This window comes from Poecilia reticulata, linkage group LG11 (assembly GCF_000633615.1).
Source record: "Poecilia reticulata strain Guanapo linkage group LG11, Guppy_female_1.0+MT, whole genome shotgun sequence".
NCBI lineage: Eukaryota > Metazoa > Chordata > Actinopteri > Cyprinodontiformes > Poeciliidae > Poecilia > Poecilia reticulata.
In genome coordinates, this window is record NC_024341.1 from 18,409,219 (window position 1) to 18,432,817 (window position 23,599).

Below are 23,599 nucleotides of genomic sequence, written 5' to 3' on the forward strand. Positions count from 1 at the left end.
AAAGAAGAAAAAAAACAAGAATTTTTCAAAAAATATAGGACCTTTTTATGGAATTTGTGTTTTTTGTCCATGTTAAATACAAATAAACAGTAACTTCAAGAAAACCTTCATCGGAGATGTAATCAAGGCTCTTAAAAAGTTTTACTTTTTCTCTATTATGACAAGATAATTGTTTTTCTGATGTTCAGAGTGTTAGTATAAAAACCGCTTGTTAGTAGAAGTTACAGAAAAAACAAAAGCTGTAATTCTACTTAAGGGAATACTAACTTATGTTAAATTGCTATTAACCGGCTATTGACCACCAATCCTGAATAATTAAAGCTGCAAGTAAAAACAGGTGTATTCAGACTGAAGGGAAACCAAATGTTTAAGGCATTTCAGAGTCCAGGAACCCAACATGGAGAGCGCCAGCATCAGTTTCTATACTCAGTCCTTATGTCTTCAGCTCGGCAGTGGGAGGATTGAAACCAAAACCTTCAGAGCATCAACCCAACATCACTGAGGTCATCACAGACATATTAAACACACACAACAATAAATACGTTCAAGCTGGTTCACCAGAATCACAAACAGTCTGAATCCCTCCTAAGATGTTCACAGTGACCGGCACATTCAGGGTGAAAGCTCGGAGGAAAGCTGGACTTTCAGAACCTTTTTCACAGCACCAGGGTCAAATCAAAGCTAAAATAAGAATAACTTTAACAGTGATTCTGTGTTTGTCCCCTCAGAGGAAGTGACCTGCCCTGGTCTCTTCCTCCTCTACTTAAAGTTCCTGAATAAAACCAGCTGCGGCTCGTGAGCGCCCTCTGCTGGACTGGATTCAGGTAAACCGGTCACCGGTCCAGAAACGGATCCGCTTTGTGGTCAGAAACAAACTCCTCCAGGAGCCTCTGGATCAGTCCGGAGCCGATTCTGCTCTGCTGGACCTCTGGGACGCGGAGAGGAAAAGCTTCATCAGGTCCTGGAAACGAAGTCGTACCTGCAGGAAATCATGTGACATCAGTTCAGCTCAGGAAGCGGCGATGCATCTGAACACTGAGGCTCCGCCCACTCTCACCTGTTTGACAGTCTTATTGCCCAGCAGGGCGGACACCTGTCTGAATGTCTTCGTTGTGGCTCCTCTCTGCTGGCAGGCGGTCAGGATGGCGCGGTCAGCATCACTGGAACAGGAAGAACAGCTGCTTGAAACTGATCGATTAATTAACAAAGTGGATTAATTAATCGATTTAAAAGAATTTCTGGTGTTTAAAGATTAAATTTTTGGAAAATTCAGCATTTTTTTTTTTTTCCCCCACCAACGCTCTTCCTGCGTTTCCACAGTTCAGGTCGGCCATCTTGTTTAACGAGCAGTTTTTACTGCTTCTACTTATTTGGACTTTGAATTCAGGTCGACTCTACGGTGAAAGAGTCAGGCTACAAAAAGAAAATAAAGTTTTATATTAGCAGAATAAAGTCGTATTTTTGGAGGATGAAGCAGTCATTTTATGACAACCACAGGGAACCTAACAAAAAGTTAATTACTCACAGCAGAGTTTTTATTTAATATTTTTAAAGTATTTTTCATCTTAAATTAAATGTAGTTTTTGCCTTAATATCGGCTCTGAGTGTGGCCTGTTTTACAGCCTATATACTCCAATGAACGATTAATCGATTACAAAATAAGTTGACGATTATTTCAGAAACTGATTGATCATGATTAACTCAATCGTTTAAGTGCTAGCAAAACATAGCATTTTGCAGGTGTATTTATTATATTTAATCCCCTTCACAATGCTGTGCTTCTTTGTGCAGGTTTATCATATAAAAACACATTGAAGCTGTTTGGTATAAATATTTAACAGGTCAAACGCTGCAAAATAACATTAAGGCAGAAAATTAGCTGCATCAGCTTCTCAGTCGATTGTTTAGATGTTTTCAGTGAGTTCAACAATTCAAATTGAGTCCAATTTCTCGGAGAGTGAATTTAGAAACATGACGAAAACGTCCTGATCTTATGAAGCTTTTATGAACGTGATCTGTTCTCACCGGGTCCAAACCACGACCTTCTCTCCGTTGGAGGAAACTGTGATGTTTTTGGCACAAACCGCCTGCTGCTCCCTGTCGTCGTCGTCTTCATCTCCTTCCACCAAGGCGTTGATGGGCTCCGCTCTGCCGCTGCCGGGGTTCTGGCAGGCGGAGTCCGCCGCGCTCTGGGAGCAGCTGTGGAGCTGCTGGAAAATCTCCTGGACCTCGTCCTGCAGGTCTGGATGCTTCCTGAGCAAAGACGAAACCTGAGAGGAAACGGTGGGAAGAGAAGACAGACGGGCCAATAAGATGGAAACAAGTTACAAAACTATCATAAAAATTACAAGAATGTTGTATATTATCTATGGATATGGGCCAAAACAATTAGTTATGAGGAATTGATTATTAAAATAATAGTCAATTGATTTAATAATTGATTAATTAGCTGAAGCTAAACTCAAAAAAGGCCATTTGATGAAAAAATTCGGAGCAGATATTAAGCCAAAACTGTACAAAATATAGATATACATTTTGGCAACTGTTTCGTCTATAATTATATTTTATCCAAAACTCTTTAAGTGGCATATTTTATATATTCACCCAGTTTAAATTCACTAAAGAATGTTATTGCACTTTAAGCAATAAAATGTTTATTTTTATAAAATGGAAATTAATTATTGGTTCATTTGCACCTTTTAATGCATTTCTAATATTGCAACAAAAAATCTTAAGTGGATAAATGAAACATCTGTATAACGAGCAAAGTCTTTAATCAATTCATCATCATAATATTTGCTAGATTAATTAATTACTACAATAAGTAGTATATTTATATGCATAATACATATTCTTTTATGGCACTGGTTGCCTTTCATAAACAGTACATGGACTGGATGAAGAGGAAGCAAAAGGTCCAGGAATCAAAGCAGGAATAAATGAACTGAGGTCAGTAGCCTCCGTGTTCGGCGTGTCGCTAAAGAACAAGTGGTGCACTGATTGAAATTTTATAGCTCATCACTGATTACCGATCTTTAGAAAGCCTGACCAGCTGATTCCGATTTTGTAACATGCCATTTTTCTGTCTGAAAAGTCGCTAAATACAGCAAGGCAGCCACTGAGTTGGTAAAAGTGGTGTGAAAATCACTGCAAACGTGCAGACATGACATGGTGGGTCGGTCTGCCAGTCACCCTCTCTAACGGCAGAGCAGAAGAGCACAGAGGCTGTAATTTAGACCTTTAGTGAAGCAGATGAGAAGGAACCTGGCGACAATAAATCAGTGCGCCCCCACAGAGAACCGCAGGTCTTGGGACTACTCACAGAGATTGATGCCACTAACGGTTACCATGGTAACCAATAAAATAAATGACTCCGTGTTCGCCGCCTACCTTGTCCACGTCCTCCGATGAGGGGGCGGAGCTTCCCTGCAGCACAGACACCACCTGCTGGTAGAGCGGCGAGCTTTCCCCCAGGCTGCGGCCCATCCGCCTCAGGAACCGCCGGCTGCGCTCAAACAGCCGCTGCTCCAGCAGCTGGCGGAGAGGAAGAGCAGCTCAGCTTGCTACCTGAGCTAAATCACTGTGGCGGAGACTCCACTCACCAGTCCACATCGGCGCGCCTGTCTGGGGTTCAGGAAGGCGGCGAAGTCTTTGAGCAGCTGAGGCCACGGCTGCAGCAAGCAGCCCAGCCTGTCATAGAGAACCTCCGGGGCCCCTGAGGGCCCCGAGGCTGAAAACTCATCCAACACCTGCAGCAGCTGCTCAGAAAGGCCCGGACACACCTGGACCGCTTCACACACCTACACAGGAACCAGCCAGAACGGAGGAGAGAAAAAGTCTAGTTTAAAACAGGCTGGACAATAAATCAAATATACAGCGATAGACATGAGATCAATATTTATTATAAATATCTATTGATCTCTTTATAACACACACACAGTCTCTAGAGTTGTGTGTTTTAAATGTTGAATTTATTTTTTTCTGAGCGATATGTGTGTGTTTAAGACTAACACTGCTAATTGTTATTTACTGTTTTACAGTTATTATTACTAATATTAATTATTATTATTTACTTATTTTTAATTTTTGTGCTAGGCTGGAAAAAACAAATGTCCAAATTGGTGGAATCAACTAAAACTGTTAACATTTAACTCTCACTCTACGGTTACCTAGCAACTCACATATTCTTTGGTTACCTAGCAACCTGTGGAGTAACTTGTGCAGTAGCAGTTTAAAGTTTCACCACTGTGCTTCATAACTTAAAGTTTGAAGCACAGTGGTGCAGAGAGCTCCTGCAGGTTTTACCGACTGAAATTTAAGACTTTTTAAGACAATCATGTCTGAATTTAAGAACTGATGGTCTTACATTTCTGTTGTAACGCAACAGAAATGTAAGAAATAAAATAGCCAAAAAATAAATCAGAAGAGAGCCAATGGCGAAGATGAATGTCATCCAGACAGATGGCAGTAAATCTGCACTTTACTCATGATGGATGTTAAAATAAATATAAAAATGTTAGGTAGCTAGCAAGTGTATTTTAGCAGCTACCAGTAGCCGCAACTGAATCGAATCCCACTTCCTCATCCTGCATCACTTCATGTTATTCTGTGGAGTTCAACTCCAACAAACAAGAAATAATGTTTGTGGTTGTAATCTGAAAACCTCCAGAGCTGTGAGGAGTATTTCTGTTCTTACTCTGTGGAGGTAATCCTGAGCGAACACCACGTCCTCCGACTCCCTCTGGCCGTCATCCTCCTCTTCCTCCGTTTCCTCCGATGAAAACTTCTCCTGAAAACAGATTTTGATTTTAACGCTGCAGAAAGCAGAGATGGGAAGAGCAGCAAAAAATTATACTAAAGCAAGAGTAGCACCTTGTTGAAATTTTTACTCAAGTAAAAATTATCCATCCGATAAATTACTTAGGAGTAAAAAATATTTGGTAAAAATTATACTGATCAAAAATATCAATCATTTAACATTTAAAAATTACACCATCAGACGAAACAGAATGTACATGTATGTGAAAACTTTGGTAGAGACTGAAATTAAAACAATTCATATAAACTACAATTACAAAATAAAATCAGGGAGAAGAAACATTTTTCCAAATCATAATTTTTTTCAATAAGAAACTTCTGAAACTTTAACAAAAACTGTAGATGTGTGTCTGGTGAATTTTTGGTTTTTCATTCAGTGGGTAGGAAATCCAGACATTTGACTCATCTAAAAGTAGCAACACTTTCTGATAAAAGTAAAAGTAGCAGAAATTCACAGCAAAAAGTAAAAAGTTCAGTGCAGTAAAAATACTCCTAAAAGTAATTATTTTCCATAACGTTACTCAAATCAATTGTAGATGAGTAAATGTAACTAGTTGCTACTCAACTCTGGTTATAAATGGAATAATTAATATAATATAAATTTAATATAAAAATATAATATTATTTTATTCAATTATTGGACTTGCCTCTGAGTTGCTTTTTTTTTATTATTATGTTAGTTTCATTCGTGCACAGTGACAGAAGAAGAAGCAGAAGAAGAAGAAGAAGAAGAAGAAGAAGAAGAAGAAGAAGAAGAAGAAGAAGAGTTTAATTTACCTGCTGCTGGCCGTCTTCTTCATCTTCATCACCTGCTGCTTTCCTCTGCGGTTCTGACTCTGTCGGACCCGGCAGGTCGTCATCGTCGTCATGGGAGACGCTTCCTGCAGCGCTGGGCGAAGATTCGGATAAAACCAGAAGCATGTCGCTCTCCTCCTCCAGCTCTTCCTCAGTGGTGGCCTCGTCTTCGTCACCAGCCTCCACACAGGAAGCAGAACCCCGAGGAGAAGCGGCTTCCTTCAGGCTCGGTTTCCCTGCAGCAGGAGAGGACGGCCTCGTCTTCCTCCTGCTCCTCCTCCTCAGGCCGGCCAGTGTCCTGCAGTGGTATTTAATCTGCTCCGTCGTCGGCAGAGAGATGGTGGAGGTGATGATGATGTCAGAGTTCTGCTCCTTCCTGCTCAGCAGGAGGCGCTTCAGGAGGATGTGGGAGGCGCGGTCGGCCGGACCCTCCGAGGCGTCGGGAGGCGAGGCGGGCGGCTGCGGCTGCAGCAGGACGAACCCGATGCGTCGGAAGTCCAGGTTCTGAGGCAGGCGAGGCGGGTACCTGGTCCCGGACGGGAAGCTGTAGCTGGACCGCAGCAGCGCCAGGTGTCGGGTTTTCCCCCGCCTGCTGGAGGCCGGCGCCTCCGGGGAGGAACCGGGCGGGCTGTTGAAGAGTTTGATGACGGGAGAGATAACAGGAAGGCTCCGCTGGAGGAGAAACAGCAGAACATTGAAGGGTGACTTGATATTTTGATCTTTTATTCTATGAACTACTGACAGCATGTCTCTGAATTGCCAAGCAAAAATTTAGTTTATAATTTCAGAAAATGAGAAATGGTCAAAATAACAAAACGGTGCAGAGCTTTCAGACCTCAAATGATGCAAAGAAAACAAGTTCAGAGTCATTTGGAAACAACAACAGTAATGTTTTAACTCAGGAAGAGTTCAAACATCAACATCTGGTGGAATAACCAGGAGGTTTTAATGGGGTTTTGTTGCTTATGGTTACTTTTGTATCATTAACATTTAACACCTTGGATGGAGTCGCTTGTCAACTAACAACCTATTGATCTGTTTGGGGATCAATAAAGTATATTCTATTCTATTCTAAATATTTACGTTTTAGCTTCTGTGCGGCTCGTTTGGTTCTAATTTCTTCTGTTGGTTGAGTTTGATCATTTTTACGTCATAAATAAGTCCATTTAAATCCAGTTCTGTTTGTTTTGTGAACCTCTGACTTCATGGTTTTCTTTAGCTCTTCTCCATCACTGTAACTTTATTCTGTCGAAGGAAACAGTTTTAATACCACGAGCCAGAGAGGCATGTTCTTCTCCTCTCTCGCCACAGGGGGGCGCACTTCGGCCGGATCAACGTTACTGCAGGCCACCAGCATCGGCCACACCACCTGCTGGTACCTGAAGGCCTGCAGGGGAGGAGAAGTCGGTCACTGAGAGAACAGCGGACGGTTTTCTCTGCGAGTGTTTTTTTTTCTCCGTACTTTTACGATGTTGTCCGGACTTCCAGGTCGGCAGCACTGCAGGATCCTGCGGCGGACTTGCACAACGGTTTTCCTGAGCAGAAACTGAGACACAAGCTTCGGCGGGTCGCAGGCTCCCTCCATGTTCCTGAGGCCGAGGACCAGCAGGCTGAGGGGAAAAGATACAAAAACACACAAATTCAACTCCCAGTTTGCTACGGTTCTCCCTCCAACACTTTAAAGTAAGTTTTCTCTTTTAATCCTCTTTTTTCTTGCTTTCTTTTCTAAAAAAAAAAAAAAACTACAAATGACAAATAAAAAAAATTTAGTGGCTTTTATTTATTTATTATTTATTGATTTAATCATTTATTTACTGGTAGTTATTTATTATCAGCCATTCTGTGACAATTTTTGTTTCAATATGAGAATATTATCATAATATTTGTTGAATAAAGACAATTTTACCAGAAAAACTTCTTAAAATTATGGGAAAAAAGGTTGTATTAATGAGAAAAGAAGCTTGAAAACTTTTTGTTGTTTCTCATAGTTTCACCAGCATAAAGTTGTACAACTTGGAAAATGAAACAGTAATTTTTGGACTCTATTCTCATATTATTTCAACTTTATTCTTATAAGATTAATACTTAATTATCATTAGTTTTAATGAGAAAAAAGCTTGAATATTTTGTCTCATTTTCATAAAATTACTATCCAAATTACTCCAAATATTAAGACTTTATTCTGTTATTTCGACCTTATTCCGAAATTTTAATGAAGAAAAATGCTTGAATATCTTTTATTTTGTGAAGTTCTCATAAAATTACTATATCATTCTCTAAATATTACAACCCATCATGACTTTATTTTTGTAAAAAAGAAAAGGAAAGAAAGAAAAATAAAAAAAACTTAGCCAGACTCTTATATTTTGTCATAAAGTTGACCTGAATTCAAAGTCAAAACAAATATAAGCTGTAAAAATGCTTCAAAACAAAATGGCGGCCTCGGACTCGCTGACATCACTCTGAACTATGAAAAGCCAAAGAGAGCTTTGGGAGAAAAAAAAAACAGATTTACCAAAAATTTAATTTTCAAAACTCAAAAATTTGATTAATCAATAAAAATTTATTTATTTGCCTCAGTCAGAACTTTAGAAAAACCAGAAACTGGATCTCTAATTTCAGCTCAATAAAGTAGATTCTGCCTTTAATGGTGTCTGAGTTACCAGTCCTCTGCTGCAGTGAAGGCCGCCGTCCTGCGGGGGCAGTACATCGCCGGGTCCAGGTTGGCACAAGGCAGCAGTTCAGGGTAGAGGAACACGGGTCGGGTGGCGAACAGCCAGGCGAGCTCAGCTGGCATGACGGGGAAACAGCGCACTGAATAGACAGAAAAACACCAACTGAAACTGTAAGGCTGCTGTACTGAAAACCACCTCACATTTCTGACTTTATAAAACCATTAGACATAAAATTAAAAGTTTAATCACCACAGAGATGCACAAAAGAAATGCAGGAACCAAAACTGTGTAAAGCCTGATGTCTGCACACGACTCTTGATAGTAAAGACCCATGAGAAAAATCCCAGATAGAATATATGAGATGAAAAAGTCCTGCCACCAGGGGCGCCCTCAAGAGGGGGGAGAGAGGGGACATGGGCCCCTCTTTAAAAATACTGGCAACCCCTCTGGATCCCCCAGGGAATCATGTTCGTGTCATAGAAAGGCACACAGAGTAACCTTACTCAACAAAGACGAATGTAAAACCCAATAAATATAAAATTAAAATTATATAATTGTCTTGTTTTATTTTATTTTTTTTTTAGCTTCTAAAATTTTTACTGGCCTGATCTGGCCAACTCTATCAAAATTTTCTGGGGACGCCACTGCCAGCCACATCAAAATTTAAGATTTGTTGTTAACATATTTAATGTCAACTTAAGTTTTTTTTGACAAATTTAAAACATTTTAAGGCCTTAATTTCAGATAACAGATTTTAAGACGTTTTAAGGCCATGTGGTCAATCTGTGAGGGTCGGACAGATACTCACTGTGACCTCTGCCATCAGGCTTGTGGCTCTGCGGCCGGTAGTCGATGGGCGTCTGCCGCAGCTCCTCCAGGAGCTCCAGCGCCCCCTGCAGGTTGGTGCTTCTGAAAGCACTGCGGAAACCGGGATCATCTGCAGACCTGAGGATTTCTCCCCTCTGAGCCAACATGTCCAACTCAAACTGAAAGATGAGAACAGAAACGTCTTCAGCAGCGTCTTCCCTGCAGTCTGATAGCTGAACCAAATGGAGGATTAAATCTGAATCTAGAGGCGGAGAAGCGAGTTACCAGGAACTGCCTGGTGGTCTCTGCCTCACTGTGCAGCTTGGGGACAGGTGAGGTCAGCAGGTTGATCTGGGTGAGCAGCTGGATGTGCTGAGAGACACAGAGAGAAAGGTCAGAGGTCAGGCTGGGTGAGAAACTTATTTATTTAATTTTTGGAAAATTTGATTTCATTTTCTCATCTCATTTTTAAACTAAAATTCTTGTAGCGTCGCCCTAATACTCCATTCCACGACTCACAGAACAGATAATTGAAGTAAAAGTTACTTTTGGTCAGAGCTCAAGAGTTGAGCTGAGGTTCTGGCGGAGAGTCGAACCCGGTCCGGATCGGTACCTGCTGCAGCTGCTGCTGCAGCCGCTGCTGCTGCTGCGGGCTGAGCGTCAGGGTGAACGGTTCTGGACTCTGAGCGCTGAACATCGGGTTCGTCTGGCGCCGCTTCCTGATCAGAGCCAGCTGCTGCCTCACCGTTCGCAGCTCTGTGATTGGCTCGTCCTCAGCCTCGTCTTCGGTCGCGCCGCTGAGATAGAAACCAGCAGTCAGCAGGAAGTAAACGCGCCTCCCTGTCGTCATAGCGATGCTCGTCAGTGTGTTACGTACACGCGCTGCTCCTCCAGCGTTAAGGCCTGAAAAGCGGGCGTTTCCTCCTGCTGCTCCTCATCTTCGTCGTCCACTTCCTGTCCAGCCAGGTCTTCCTTCAGCTGAGACACGGACACACATTTGAACGTTAGCTTCAGGTTAGCGCTAGCTACCACAGCTGCAGCTGAGTTCACTATGAATTTACTCTAATATCCCGTCTAAGTTCAAGCACTGAAACCTTCAGCTGTTTTTATTTTTTAGCAAATATTAAACTTTACTAGAATCGTGAAGATCAGAGGGATAAGTTAAGGAAATAAATCAGTTTGTAGCTTTTATTATGTTAAAATTCCTTCAAACTCAAATTCCCAGAATTTAGTTACTGTTAAAGTCTAAATGGAAACATTAATTATGAATTTATGAATGGGCAAGATGCACTGACTGGACAGATAAATGGGCAGAGAGGAGAAAAGAATGATTCAGAGATAATGAACAGATGAATGGACAGACCGATGAATAGATAACCTGGAAACACTTCAGCTCCAGATTAATCTGATGCTTTTACCACAACAATCAATAGTAATAAAAAAGCAGAAAAAGTATTTGATACTTTACAGTTGGTAGTTTATTTATGACCAGTGAGCTCACCAATGAATGAATGAATGAATGAAGGAAGTGTGTGTTCGTACCGTTTCAAACAGCTCCTCCATCAGCTCGTTCACTTCCTTTTCTGAAGGAGAGAAAAACATCCATCATCACAAAAACTGAAGGAAACCGTGACAGTTTCATCCCTGATGACTGACAGTAAAGGTGCATGACTAGTTTAAAGGCGATCTGTACTGACTGGTGATGCGGACGGCCTTGTCGTCACGGTAATCCTCCAGGTCGGGCTCATCGATGTCGGCCAGGAAGTTGTACTCTGGATCATCTTCATCATCACACTCCTCTGGTAGATGGAGACAGAGTTTCTTATCAGTTAATGACTTAATCTAAAGTTGATTAATCTCATCCATAAATTAATGATTATTTGATCAGCGACCATTTTCTTTTGCATCAAGAGGACCAACAATTTTTAATATAAAGGGCGATTTTTTTCATAATATGCTGAATTTAAAAAACATAATTACATTTTTATATTATTTTGTGTCAGCTGTATTGTGGCTTTCTCACAATATAAAAATTAGACATATTTATAAAACAAAAACGGAGTTTCTTTTATTGCTAAATAGAAAAATGAAAGATGAAAAGAATAAAATATGTGAAAAACTTAATTCCCCATGAACAGAAAGATGTACATCCATAAATATTGTCTGTGGTTGACAGGTTTTTTTCCTCCGCTTTTCTGTCATCGGATCATCTTCGCCTTCCTAGCATAGCAATCCTCTTTTAAACAAGCAGTTGACTCTTCCCGGTCAAGCGGTTCGCCTGTATGAGCATTATTAGAGCGAAACTTAAAAAGCTTTTTGAGTGTTTATATTTCAAAACAGAACCGTATAAAGTTCACTTTCCATCCCACACCGGACTCTGGTTGGATTGTGACTCTTTCCCGTTCTCGTTATTATCTCCGCCATCTTTATTTCTCTCAACGGCTCCGTTTAAGGATGACCAGCGGCGCCCTCTGCTGGATGGCGGCCAAACTACATCACTAAAATAAGGTCTAACGGACGTTATCGAACGGTTAATCAGAGATTACTTGTAAGTTAATTTTTAAACTAAACTTACAACGGTCGCTCACCTTCGTTATCAACGTCTGAGCTCATCAGGCCTCTCAGCCAGTCGGTCCAGTCCCGGTCCTCCGGCGCCGAGCTAGAGTCGTACATGTCTGGGGTAATGTCGGGGGCTCGGAGCTCCGCCTCCAGCTGGCCTAACGGGATGTCGCGGAGAGGACGCTTGGACCGGGTCCGGTACGCCATCACCCCGGACTCATCCTCTGACTCAGACATAGGCTGAGGAAGTCAGATTAATCACCAGTAGAAAGAAAATTATACATAGATTTTAAGGTTTTAAACAAATAGAAAATCTGAAAAGTGTGGCATGTTTTTATATTTAGTCCATCCGAATCATCTTTGCCCTGAAATTAAGGCTTATATAAATCTTCAAATAGTCGAAATAATATGGCACACTTGCATACAGAAAACGGCAGAGTACCCAAAAATTGTACTCAAGTAAAAAGTAGCCGTCCAAGAAACTACTTAAGTAGGAGTAAAAAAAAATACAATTGGTAAAAAGGCTACTTAAGTACTGAGTAACTGTCCAAAATGAAAATCTGCTTAGGGCCCCAAAAAAGGCCTGTTACAGTTACCTGGTACGGCTCCATGCAGCCAGCCAGCTCCTCCTCAACCGCGTGCAGCTTCTCCAGGAAGCTGCTGTCAGTCGCGCCTTTGGAGGGCGGAGCTTTAGGAGGAGGAGGGGGCCCCATCAACCCTTCCTTCAAACGCCGGGATCGAATTCGAGACGTCTGAGAAGACAGAGACGCAGAGTGACCGTAGATAATGGCGACTTTCAGCCAATCCTGTGGTTATCAGTCGCTACCTGCCAGGGGCTGCAGCTGTCGTCGTCTGCTCGATTCAGCCGAGTCCCTCTGGGGGACGAAGCTGTGCTCTCCATGTCGCTCTCCTGGAACGTCTGAATAATGAAAATAAATAAAAACAACAAAAAATTAGGCCTGGGCAATAAACCAATAATATATATCGCTATAGACACGTGATCAATGTCAATGGAAAATACGTCTAACCAAACATTCAATCATTTCACTGAACTGCGATCCAGAACCGCACAGCATTCTGGGAGATGTAGGCAGAGGAAAGAGAAAAGGCTTTAGCAACTCAACCTCTGAATGCGAGCTAACCCAGGTTGGTGGAATCAACTGACTCAATCGCTCTATGGTTACCTAGCAACTCACCCAATCTATGGTTACCTAGCAACAACCTACTGAGTAACTGGCACAGCAGCAGTTTAAGGTTTCACTACTGTGCTTCATAATTGCCTAAAAATAAAAAACAATGGCATGGAGCTAAACTGGATAAAACAGGAAAGGTCCTGTCACTAGTCTGGCAGAATTCTAGATATTTGAAACAACAAAACTAATCAATAATTATTGATATTGATTGATATAAAAATTATTGTCAGCCATACCATCCAGCCCTGACAGGAATTAATTATTAATGAAAATAAATGAGATGTAGCCATAAAAATCAGAGCCTCACCTCTTCAGCCGTCTCATCCTCCTCTTCCTCGTCTGGGCGATATTCTTCGTCAGAGGAGTCTTCCTCATCCAGTGGGATGTCCACAAACTGAGGAGCCTGAAACAAAATTATTTTGGACTAAATTTAATAATTTATTGATAACATATAGATGTTTTACAGCTTCATGGTTCTCTGAAATTAAAAATAGTAAAAGAGAATGAACAGAATCTCTAAAAAATTTCCAATCCCATTCCTACAACAACAAAAAAGGGATTATTTAAGTAAAACAGTTCATGCTTAGTTTATTTTTTAGTAAGCAACAAAATCTATTTTGGTGATTTTAGGTTTTAAAAAAGGATATTTATATTTCCTGCAATTACTTTTTAAACGATAATTTTGGCAAATTTGACAAAAAGTCTGGACATCCGTGCTTTAGACCAAAAAAAGTTCATGTTCTTGAATTATTTACAATATTGTTTCGTTTTTAATGAGTTAAACAGATATACCAGAATTAAGTAGAATTGAGGTTCATAAAATGATAAAAACATGTAGGTTTTTATTGAAGGGTAGTGAACTGTCAGACTGACAGATTATGGTAAAAATGTTGCATTGTTGTGTTTTACCTTGGTGGCGTCGCTGCTTTTCTTGATGGGTGAGATATTCCAGGTGGGAATCACCTGACGGGAAACGGAAACATGAACAAACTATGGCTGCAGCTGCATTTCAGATCATTTATCTCTTCAGAAACAGACTCACCACACCCTTCTCCACCACTTCTTTAAACTTKGATCGAGTCATTTTAGGCTCCTGGAACAGAAAATACTCAGAATTATAAGAATGTGAGGATTCAGCTGGAGCTGCACTAAGTGTTTTTTCTTAAACTGGAGACTCACAAACGGAGGAACGGCTTCTGTCTCATTGATGGCTGCTTTCATCATGGCAACCACATGTTCATTGGTGATCACTTCCTAGAAAACAAACATTCAAAAAACAAACAAACAAACAAACAAACAAACATTACAGATCAAAACATTTTATTTTTGCTTAGATGAATCACCATAAATAGAATAAACTGAATAATTCATTTTAGTGTCTTTTTCTGTTCCTCAAAGGACAAAAATGACCTATGCTTATTATTTACAGCGTTGCTTTACAATTTATTTTTTAAAATAAGATTTTAAACTGATTTTTAATTATTTTATTAGTCTATTTTTTGTTCAAGACTTTGTGTTTGACTTTTCCTTTGGCTCCTGCAGAAAAACCCATATTAACCAATTGACCAATATTTAGGGCTGAAACGATTAATTGAAGTAATCATGATTAATCAATTATTTAAATAATCATCAACTAATTTAGAAATCGATTAATCATTAACTGGAGTATACGGACTCAAAAAGGGTAATGTGCTTAAAAACAACATGCTCAGAGCAGAAATTAACCCAAAACTGTATAAAACACAACAAATTTATACAATAAAATACATTTTGCACTAAAGTTACAATAAATTTCAAAATACAATTAATTTTGAATTTAAGATGAAAACACCTTTATCTGCAAAAATGTTTAACTGCTCATATGGCACATTTAGTTTCACTCAGTTCAAAATAACTAAAGGAATGCAATCATTGCATTTCAGGTGAAAAAAAATATTATTTAAATTTATTTAGTTAAATATTTGTTTATTTACATTTTTAATGTATTATTAACATTGTATCAAAAAGGCTTAAGTGGTTAAATGAAAAACCTGTGGAATGTGACAGTTTTAAACAATCTGTGCGACCAGAACTCACATGAATGATGTTTTTAACGTTCACAGTGGTCAGGTTGTGCTGTTTGGACTTGGTCTCCAGAGCCTGGTCCAGATCTTTGTCGATCTCCACCTCCACGCCCGTCTCTTCCTCCTCCTCCGTCTCTGACTTCCTGCCCTGATCATCAACTTCCTTCTCATTCAGCGTCCGTTTTTTCCGCTTCGCTGCCTTCTTCCTCTGAGCCTTTACTTCCTTCTGGCTGTCCTCTGAGACAGAGATGTTTGAGTTGTCAGTAGAAAAAAAATAGTTTCCTTCTGTTGTGCTACAAACACAAATTTCAGGATTTTATTATGGACGACGTCAAGAGTTTAAGTAGTTGTAGTTTGAACTAACAAGAATCATTTATTAACTCAAAGATGATTGATATTGCATATTTATAGCAAGCTCAGGTGATTAAAGTGCTTCAGTACAATCACACGTAGATAAAAGATAAAAGAAAATATTAAATTTAGCTTGGTAAAAATAAAAAGTCAATCATAAAATTGGCAGAAAATATAAAAAAAATAACATGAATAAAAAACCAAGACACTTAACTTCAACTGCAGCAATTTCCCAAAAAATCTAATCTAATAAAAAATGTAAAAAAGTTATTTCTTCAATATTTAAAAAGAAAGAAAGACATTTAAGACGGAATAATCATCAGAATAAATGATTACTAAAATATTCATTAGTTCTGAAATGTCTCCATATTTTTGCTCAGAACCATCTTCAACATTCAGTAGTTTATCCATGTTGAATGTGAAGACAGGAAGACAAACGTGTTTGTGTTACCCATAGTGATGATGAGGCTCGAGTCAGTGGTATCTTCCTCCACCAGCAGGTAGCCTTCCTCATCCTCTTCCTCAGCCTGACATGGAGCAGGTGGTGGCAGCAGCATGCCATCATCAGAGCTGAGCGGCGCTGGTCCAGCACCGGAGCTGCTGGAGGCATGTTGCTGCTTGGCTGGGCTTAATTTCAGGCGTTTTCGGGCTGAGCTCATAGTGGAGAAACATGACCTCTGATCTCTGAGCCAGACAGAAGAACATCCTTTAATTAAACTTTAGATATATAGAAACACTTTACAATGAACAAAAAAATGTCAGGAAATGAAAAAGGAAACTCACTGCCTCTTCCAGCTGCAGACTGAAGCTCCTGTAAAATGAAAACAATGTTAGATTTCAGCAGATGTTGGTTCCCAACACCAGTGTAACCTCTCACTGAGCTGCTGCTAGTGTTAAAGTTAATGTTGGATCCTGATATTTAGCAGTCACTATGATTAGCAGCCGCCCACAGATAAATAAACTCACGCCTGTTGGGTCTCCGTGTGCTCAGGGTGATAAGAAGCCCAGGATGCGGCTACAAAGCTAACAACACTCCAGCCGGTTAGCGGCTAACGGCTAACGGCCCGCTCCTTCCAAACGCAGGCGATTTCCGGTGAAAACGTGCCGTTCAGGAGTCTTTGTCAGCCCGGTGTCGCTTCAGGATGGAGGGAACCTTAACCACCAGGATCCATCGCTACTCACACACACTTACCGCCACAACCATTAGGCTATTCTGCCTCAAAAAAAAAAACTACATTTCCGGCGTCGCGGCGCCGACGTGACGCCATCAATATGCGGTTTCTGGGTGTGTATGGCAAGCCATTTTGCATATTTATATACGTTAACTTTAGAATATATGACAAGCCACTTGTGTAAATATCATTGAGCTTCGTGACCACCTTTAATATCAACTTTTCGGCAGCAGATCAAAGCCTGGTACAGAGGGCGCTTTTATAGCTACCAATTAAAGCGAAAGCACAATTTTAGTCTACTTTCAATGTGTATATTTCTGCCATTAAGCTTAGTATTTTAGTTGAAAAGAGATACAGTCTTAAGTTCAGACTTCCCCTAAAGTTTAGGGCATAAACGGTTTTTTTTTGTTTGTTTTTTGTTTTTGGTTTAGGGCTTAAACCAAAAAATAAAAAACGTTTAGCAGTCACACATTGAACACATCCTTATTAAATCAGATATAACCAGGGGTGAAAGTAGGGGGGTACGGTAGGGTACTGCGTACCCCTAAAAGATTTAGCGGGGGTACGCAGTACCTGCAAGAGAGGAGCGGCTGTCAGCTGTAAAAAATATATATATCAATGGGTCCATTGTGCAGCTGTGAGTGCGCCCACTAATCAGCCGTGACTGATTAGTTTTTCAAGAACAATCTGACTTATTCAATTAATAAATAACTTTTTTCCCCATTTCATATTGTTTCTGAACTGTTCGTGTTTCGCTAGAGCAGCGGTGCGATACGTCGATCGAGGAAGTGTTTGAGTCGATCATCGGCATTAGGCGACAAACTGAACGCAGACAGGAGGCTGAGAGCAGCACGTCCTCCTCTGACTCCTTATCAAAGCGTTGATTTTGTTAAAGAACAACAAGAAAAAAAATCAACGTTCAAATTAATGACCCAACAACAATAATAATCTCAGTGATTATTGTTTCAACAAGGTGTTGCGCAATTCTGTGCTTTTCGGTTCCATTACCAAAATAACGAGCAGAGCAGGAGTTTAAAATTAACTAATCAACCACGGCCGTGTTGATTAGTTAATTTATTAGCGCTTATTAATAGTCGCAAAATAAATATCAAGCCTGCAAACCTAATATCGTAACTGAATGTTGTGTTTTTAACGTAATGTCTGGTCGGCTTGTGGAGCGCAGGAGGTTGCCATGGCAACGGGTGTGCTTAAATGACAAAGAGAGACGGAGAGTAAAAAGGTGCGAGTGGTTTAGAGTTGATCGCCTGTTCGGGTTGTTTTACCTTTGTTTACCTTTGTCTTGGCGCATCACAGCCGCTGTAGTTTCTGAACGTTCAATAAACGACAAACTTGGACTAATTATCTCGTTCTTTGTGAATATACGTCATTTACAAACGTCAAACACGGTAAATATTCATTAAGTATTTAACAAACAAATGGCTTTTACCGCGATGATTATGTGAAATTAAATGTCTAAACGAGCCTTTGAACCTAACTCCCTATTTGTATAAATATTTTATTAGTTTTTTAAATGCAAGAATTTGCACAGAACTTACTTTTGGCTGTCTGCCATGAATGTAAAAATATCAAACCACGTGTTATGATCAGTTACACAGTATTTGAGTAGCCCTTTTAACAAATACTTTTTACACTTGCTTATTTAAATCTTAATCTACTTCTGCTTAACATGTTGAAATTATGTTATTCTAATTGGAGTACAATTTTTGGGTACCATCTAACCCACCTCTGTAATGATTGCACTATTGATTTTTTGTTTTTACAAAAAAACAGCCATAAAGTGTACCACTTCTGCTGATCGTGGTGGGCATTCCTTGTTTTAATTTCTGACAGATATTAAAATATTTAATTTATTGTTAATGAATAATTATTAAGGCGTTTAAATAACACCTCCATTGGACCTATTTAAGGGATTTTAGTAATCCAGTTGGGATGTAGCTAGTGATTTATTTATTTTTACTTGGTGAACTACTTTTAATAGACTTGATGTGTCAAAATTCACATTTTGGACATTTTTATACTTCCTTTTGAGTTTCTATAGCTTCTAAAAACAGCCAAAGTGCTTAAGAAACAAAAATAAAAGACAATCATCGGTTTTTATGGCAACAAGTTAATTTTTGGTGTCTGGCAAAGAAGGCGTTTCAAAAACCTCCTGAATGTCAAATTCAACGGGCAAGGTGTCGTTACCTAGCAACCCCAGTCCAGCCCCGTCACCTAGCAACCCAAGCAGAGTTCCAACACTGTCAGTTAACTGGTTTAGCCTATTCAGTGGCTGCCAGAAAAGACAAGAGTTTTGTTGTTGACTTACCAGAAACCACTTGTTGCATTCTTGTTGGTTGTGCTACTTCTGCTTTTCACTATTTCATAATTATGAATCTGTTTGCAGCCATTTTAATGAGTGTAAACGTTGGGTTGGAGGGCCAGGAGGCCCTAAAACAGCTCAGGAGCTAAAAATAGACTAAAACCTGAATTATATAGAAATTATTTTGTGTAAAAAAAATGTAATGAACATTTTTTTGTAATGTTAATAGACATTTCTAACCTCTTAAGGGGTTAGAAAAAACGTTAAGAAGAGAATACTTTCCCAAAACAATGTACTTTCCTGGAAAGAAGCCAATTTTGATCCATAGATGAAAATTAAGTAATTTAATCCGGGGTTGGATCAAGGAGGCACCATTTGGCTCCATAGATGTGCATGAACAGATAAATGGTTTCGTCCTGTACAAACATCAGCCGTTCATCATTTGCTCATTTATTATTTTTCACATCCTGTAAAATCAGCTCTGTGTCTGAACCAGTTAAGGCTTTGTAAAGACATATGGCTGTAAATAAAACTGTGGCAGAGGACTTCTGCTGTTTTCTGACTCGGCTTTGGAAAGCTTAAAGATTTAGTTTCAAAGATCCTTAAAAACGCGACTTTGTAAAAGATTCACCGTCGATAAAAAAATACTTCTGCTGATCTGCATCCATCTCATTGTGTTTCTGCCAAAAGTCAGAAAAGATCAGAAGCTCTGGACAGGAAAAAAATAATAATCAAAACCACATTTGAGATTGTTTTTGTACACAACAGTAAATACAGTGAAAGGTTGCCGTGACGATGACTGTTGCTGCCGTTGTGCTTTTGAGCAATCCCCGCTTTGCTTTCCAATCAAAACTCCCAAGTAACAGACGAATGAGACCCTGAAACCATCATTTGTGTTTATGAAGAATTCACCTGACATGAAGGAACAACAGATGCTTTTACTGCAGCGAGACAAACAGGAAGTAGCTGCTAAAAACAGCAGGAAGTCATGAGTCCACGCCCCTCCAGGGAAAAAACTACAGGGGTCCCTCTCATCATGTTTAAAAATCGGTCCGTTTGGATCAAGAGTTTGTGGTTTCTCCTCCCAGGGCGATCAAAACCCAGCAGCCTGCGCCTCGTCTCCCTGGCAACAGCATCAATCTCATCAGGAGGAAGTTGGCCCACGACCCAGATTTGAAGTCCCAAACCTGGGGCCTCCTTCTCCCTCCATGGGGGATGGGGAGGGGAGCGCTGAGCGACTGGTCGGATGGCGGTGTTTGTTGGCGTCTGATTGGTCAGAGGGTTCAATCAGTCGCTGTCGGAGCCAACCGCTGACGAGCCTTTCCGCTTCCTCTTTGGCGCTTTGGGCTTTGAGTCTTCCTCCTCCTGCAGCAAACAGTCAAACAGAAACAAGGTCATGATGCGTTTCCCCTGGAGCTTAGCCTTAGATTAGCTTAAAAACACAGAGATTTAAACAAACAGTTCGTTTTTATATAAAACACAATAAAGCTGGGACAAGTTCAGGATGTCTAAATCATTTCTTACAGGGGCAGTATTGCATGTTTTCCAGACTCAAAATGTGATTTATAGCATAATCAAGTAACTGTTAACTTCAGTTGTTACAAAAATCTTATAGATGTCAAATATGACTTAAAAAAGAAACTTGACTTGGGCCTCTGTCTCTTTAAAAACTGATGCTGCTTCTGAAACTGTGCCTTCGGGAAGTCATCACAACCAGGCTCCTTCATTAACCCTTTATCAATGTTTTCACCAGCGTCACACCGAGAAATAGCTCGTATAGTTCCACCAGGTCTTTGCTAATTGCTGCTGGCTAGTCTGAAGGAGCCGAGAGGGGAGGGCTGCTCTGTGAGATGGAAGCTTGGAAACTGCAGCTACGAGGAGGGGCTACGCCTCGAAGGCGGAGCTAGGTCCAACCAGGCTGAATGGTTGCCATGGAGATTAAAGGATTTCTCAAACATGCATGAAAGAATCAAGGCAACAATCTAGGTATGTTGTTTTTTATGAGGGAATTACATTATAAAACAATTTAAAGCTCAAAAAGTTGATTTTACATGAAACTTCACCTTTAAAACCACAGAAATTTCAACAAATATAAACTTGTTTTTCTGTAAAACACAATAAAGCTGGGACGACTTCACCACGTCGACATGAGGTCTTAAAAATCCTTTCTAGAATTTCAAATACACTGCTCAAAAAAATAAAGGGAACACTTAAACAACACAATATAACTCCAAGTAAATCAAACTTCTGTGAAATCAAACTGTCCACTTAGGAAGCAACACTGATTGACAACGGGGACCCTCGTCGGGTCAATCAGTGTTGCTTCCTAAGTGGACAGTTTGATTTCACAGAAGTTTGATTTACTTGGAGTTATATTGTGTTGTTTAAGTGTTCCCTTTATTTTTTTGAGCAGTATACATCTCAATACATTAGAATGTCATCGAAAATATTACATTTTATAGATTCATTACTTGGAAAACTACTATATTTAAAGCTTTATGTCTGTTAATATTGGTAATTATGGAATCCAGACAATGAAAATATTACATCAAACCATTAAAAAATAATTTTACACAACCATTGATGGAAGACTAATGACCTGATGGAAGCGATGGAAGATCATACATAAAAAAGGTTCAGAGTGATGAATACAAGCATATATTTTATAAAGTTTGGTGGAAGGAAAAACTATTGTAGAAAAAGGTCAAAGAGGATTGTTAAATGGGGGTATTATGTTATATCCAACCACATAGAATCATTTTATAGCACAATCTATTAACTATGTTACCAATAGTTGTTATAAAAATGCCATATGTATCAAATGTGACAATTTGACGCCTTGAAATTGGGCCTTTGTTTCCTTAAGATAATTAAGGTATTTACAGGTTAAGGTTTTCAGGAGCAGCTTCTTCTGGTGCAGAATTATGATGCACGTCTCACAATTACGTGAAAGTTGGATCAGACTGAAGTGTGAACATGATGTGTTCCTGGGCAAATTATTTCCTCTCGCATCTTTGAGAAAATACATTTATTTAAGGGCGAAAAAAAATATTATTAATTTTACGCAGTTTAAGAAGCAAACATGGCGGTCTGCTTTAAACTTCGCTTCACTAAAGCGATCAGAAACAGAAAGGAAGTTATTTTTACGTACTGAGGCGCTGCTGGAGGCGCTCTCCTCCTCGTTGTTGGTGGGCGGAGCTACGCCCTTCCTGGAACGAGGCGACGAGGCCGGCGCTTTCCTCCTGGACTTCAGAGGCTTCGCCTGGGAATCCTCGTACTCCTCTGCGAGGGCGAACAGGTCGCTGAACCTGCAGAGGCAGAGCGTCGGTCAAAAGAAACCGTGACGTTGTGATGAATGCGTGTTTGTAGCATGCTGACCTCATCTTGTGAGCTTCGTCGCAGCTGGCCTGAACGTGCTGCAGAGCCTGAAGGATGGGAGTCTGAGTGAAGACTGAAAGAAAGAGGAGAGGTGTCATCGACCTGAGCAGGTTCAGCTGCTGTGTGTGTGTGTGTGTGTGTGTGTGAGCTCACAGTTGTTCTTCATGTTGCTGAGACTCAGCCTCAGATTGTCCAGGTGCTCCAGGATCTGTTCCAGGGTCAGCTGAGCCAGTTTGCTGCTCGAACTACGAAGACTGAAGACAAACAAGAGGAAATTGATTCACTGCTAAGCAAAAAAAAAAATGCTAAACTTAATTTTTCATTTTTTGGACCTAAAGAGGAACGATCTAGAGGATCAAGGTGAACTTTAGAGTATTAGTCAATGAGTAGATGTGGCCTTAGTTACTAAGACAACAGAAGTAAACCAGAAAGCTTAAAACAGATAGTCGCTTTTTAATGTATATAACATTTTTATAAGTAGATTATGATTTAAATGTGATAGTTTTGTCCAAATGTATTCAATTTATTCTTGAATTGTGGTGAGGAACTGCAAAACAATGAGTTCAAGGGCGAGAAATGGCCCCTGCGCCTCAGTTTGAGCCCCCTTGGATGTGTAGTCGTCCCCACCTCTGCCTCTTGCGCGGCTGGTTGTTGTTCTTGATGAGCTGAGCCTTGATGTGTTCCCCCAGCGTGTCGTCGTATTTGGACGCCCAGTGGCGCAGGATGCTGGTGGTAAACTGGTCCTCCGGGTGGCAGGGCCGACTCAGAACCATCTTCACCATTTCCTCACTTGGCCTGAGGGCAGGATAAAGACGGAGACGTTAGCCCAGGCGACGGGTCACAACGTGAAAACACGTTTCATCTGGTCGTACTTTTCCCTGCGGAGCTGCAGCAGCAGACAGGACAAGGCCTCCGGATGCTCTGGGAACAAGAACACAGAAAGTTTTAAAGACAACCAATAACTGATAGCAATACGTCAACCAATCAATCAGTTTATCCATCCATTCAACCAACCAACCAACCAACCAACCAACTATCCATCCACTGTACCAACCAACCATCCATCCATCCACTGAACCAACCAACCAACCAACCAACCAACCAACCAACCAACCAACCAACCAACCAACCAACCAACCAACCAACCAACCAACCAACCATCCATTCATCCATCCACTGTACCAACCAACCAACCAACCAACCAACCATGCATCCATCCAACCAACCATGCATCCATCCATCCACTGAACCAATCAACCAACCAACTATGCATCCATCCATCCACTGAACAAGCCAACCAACCAACCATTCATCCATCCATCCACTGAACAAACCAACCAACCAACCATTCATCCATCCATCCATCCATCCATCCATCCATCCATCCATCCATCCATCCATCCATCCATCCAACCAACCAACCAACCAACCAACCAACCAACCAACCATCCATCCATCCATCCATCCA

At 40.5% G+C, this 23,599-nt stretch overlaps 2 protein-coding genes across 7 annotated transcripts in view; both read right to left on the reverse strand.

The window, feature by feature from the left end:
- Positions 1 to 117: 117 nt before the first annotated feature.
- Positions 118 to 16,497, reverse strand: gon4la (gon-4 like a). Of its 6 annotated transcripts, none has more exons than XM_008422293.2 (27): positions 16,228 to 16,497; positions 16,045 to 16,063; positions 15,713 to 15,945; positions 14,924 to 15,147; positions 14,027 to 14,101; positions 13,890 to 13,940; positions 13,757 to 13,810; positions 13,155 to 13,250; positions 12,481 to 12,573; positions 12,251 to 12,406; positions 11,684 to 11,894; positions 10,793 to 10,894; positions 10,638 to 10,678; positions 9,973 to 10,073; positions 9,709 to 9,892; positions 9,381 to 9,467; positions 9,097 to 9,274; positions 8,277 to 8,427; positions 7,076 to 7,223; positions 6,884 to 7,000; positions 5,596 to 6,285; positions 4,697 to 4,789; positions 3,603 to 3,800; positions 3,391 to 3,534; positions 2,026 to 2,270; positions 1,058 to 1,160; positions 118 to 979 (listed from the first exon to the last, which is right to left on the reverse strand). In XM_008422293.2, the coding sequence occupies exons 3-27, from the start codon at positions 15,918 to 15,920 to the stop codon at positions 896 to 898; spliced, it is 3,834 nt and encodes a 1,277-aa protein (XP_008420515.1). In that variant the 5' UTR covers positions 15,921 to 15,945; positions 16,045 to 16,063; positions 16,228 to 16,497; the 3' UTR covers positions 118 to 895. The 6 variants fall into 6 exon arrangements, with proteins under 6 accessions (XP_008420515.1, XP_008420516.1, XP_008420513.1 ...); XM_008422294.2 differs by having other exon boundaries at positions 15,713 to 15,967; XM_008422291.2 differs by having other exon boundaries at positions 16,045 to 16,072.
- Positions 16,498 to 19,187: 2,690 nt separating this feature from the next.
- The window catches only part of ints3 (integrator complex subunit 3), a 15,713-nt gene continuing 11,301 nt past the window's right edge, over positions 19,188 to 23,599 (reverse strand). Inside the window, exons 24-29 of the mRNA XM_008422287.2 lie at positions 23,004 to 23,052; positions 22,759 to 22,926; positions 22,285 to 22,385; positions 22,132 to 22,204; positions 21,905 to 22,061; positions 19,188 to 20,118 (exon numbers count right to left, since the gene is read on the reverse strand). Of these exons, the coding sequence (XP_008420509.1) occupies positions 20,041 to 20,118; positions 21,905 to 22,061; positions 22,132 to 22,204; positions 22,285 to 22,385; positions 22,759 to 22,926; positions 23,004 to 23,052 (626 nt within the window). The 3' untranslated portion in view covers positions 19,188 to 20,040. The remainder of the gene's footprint in view (positions 20,119 to 21,904; positions 22,062 to 22,131; positions 22,205 to 22,284; positions 22,386 to 22,758; positions 22,927 to 23,003; positions 23,053 to 23,599) is intronic.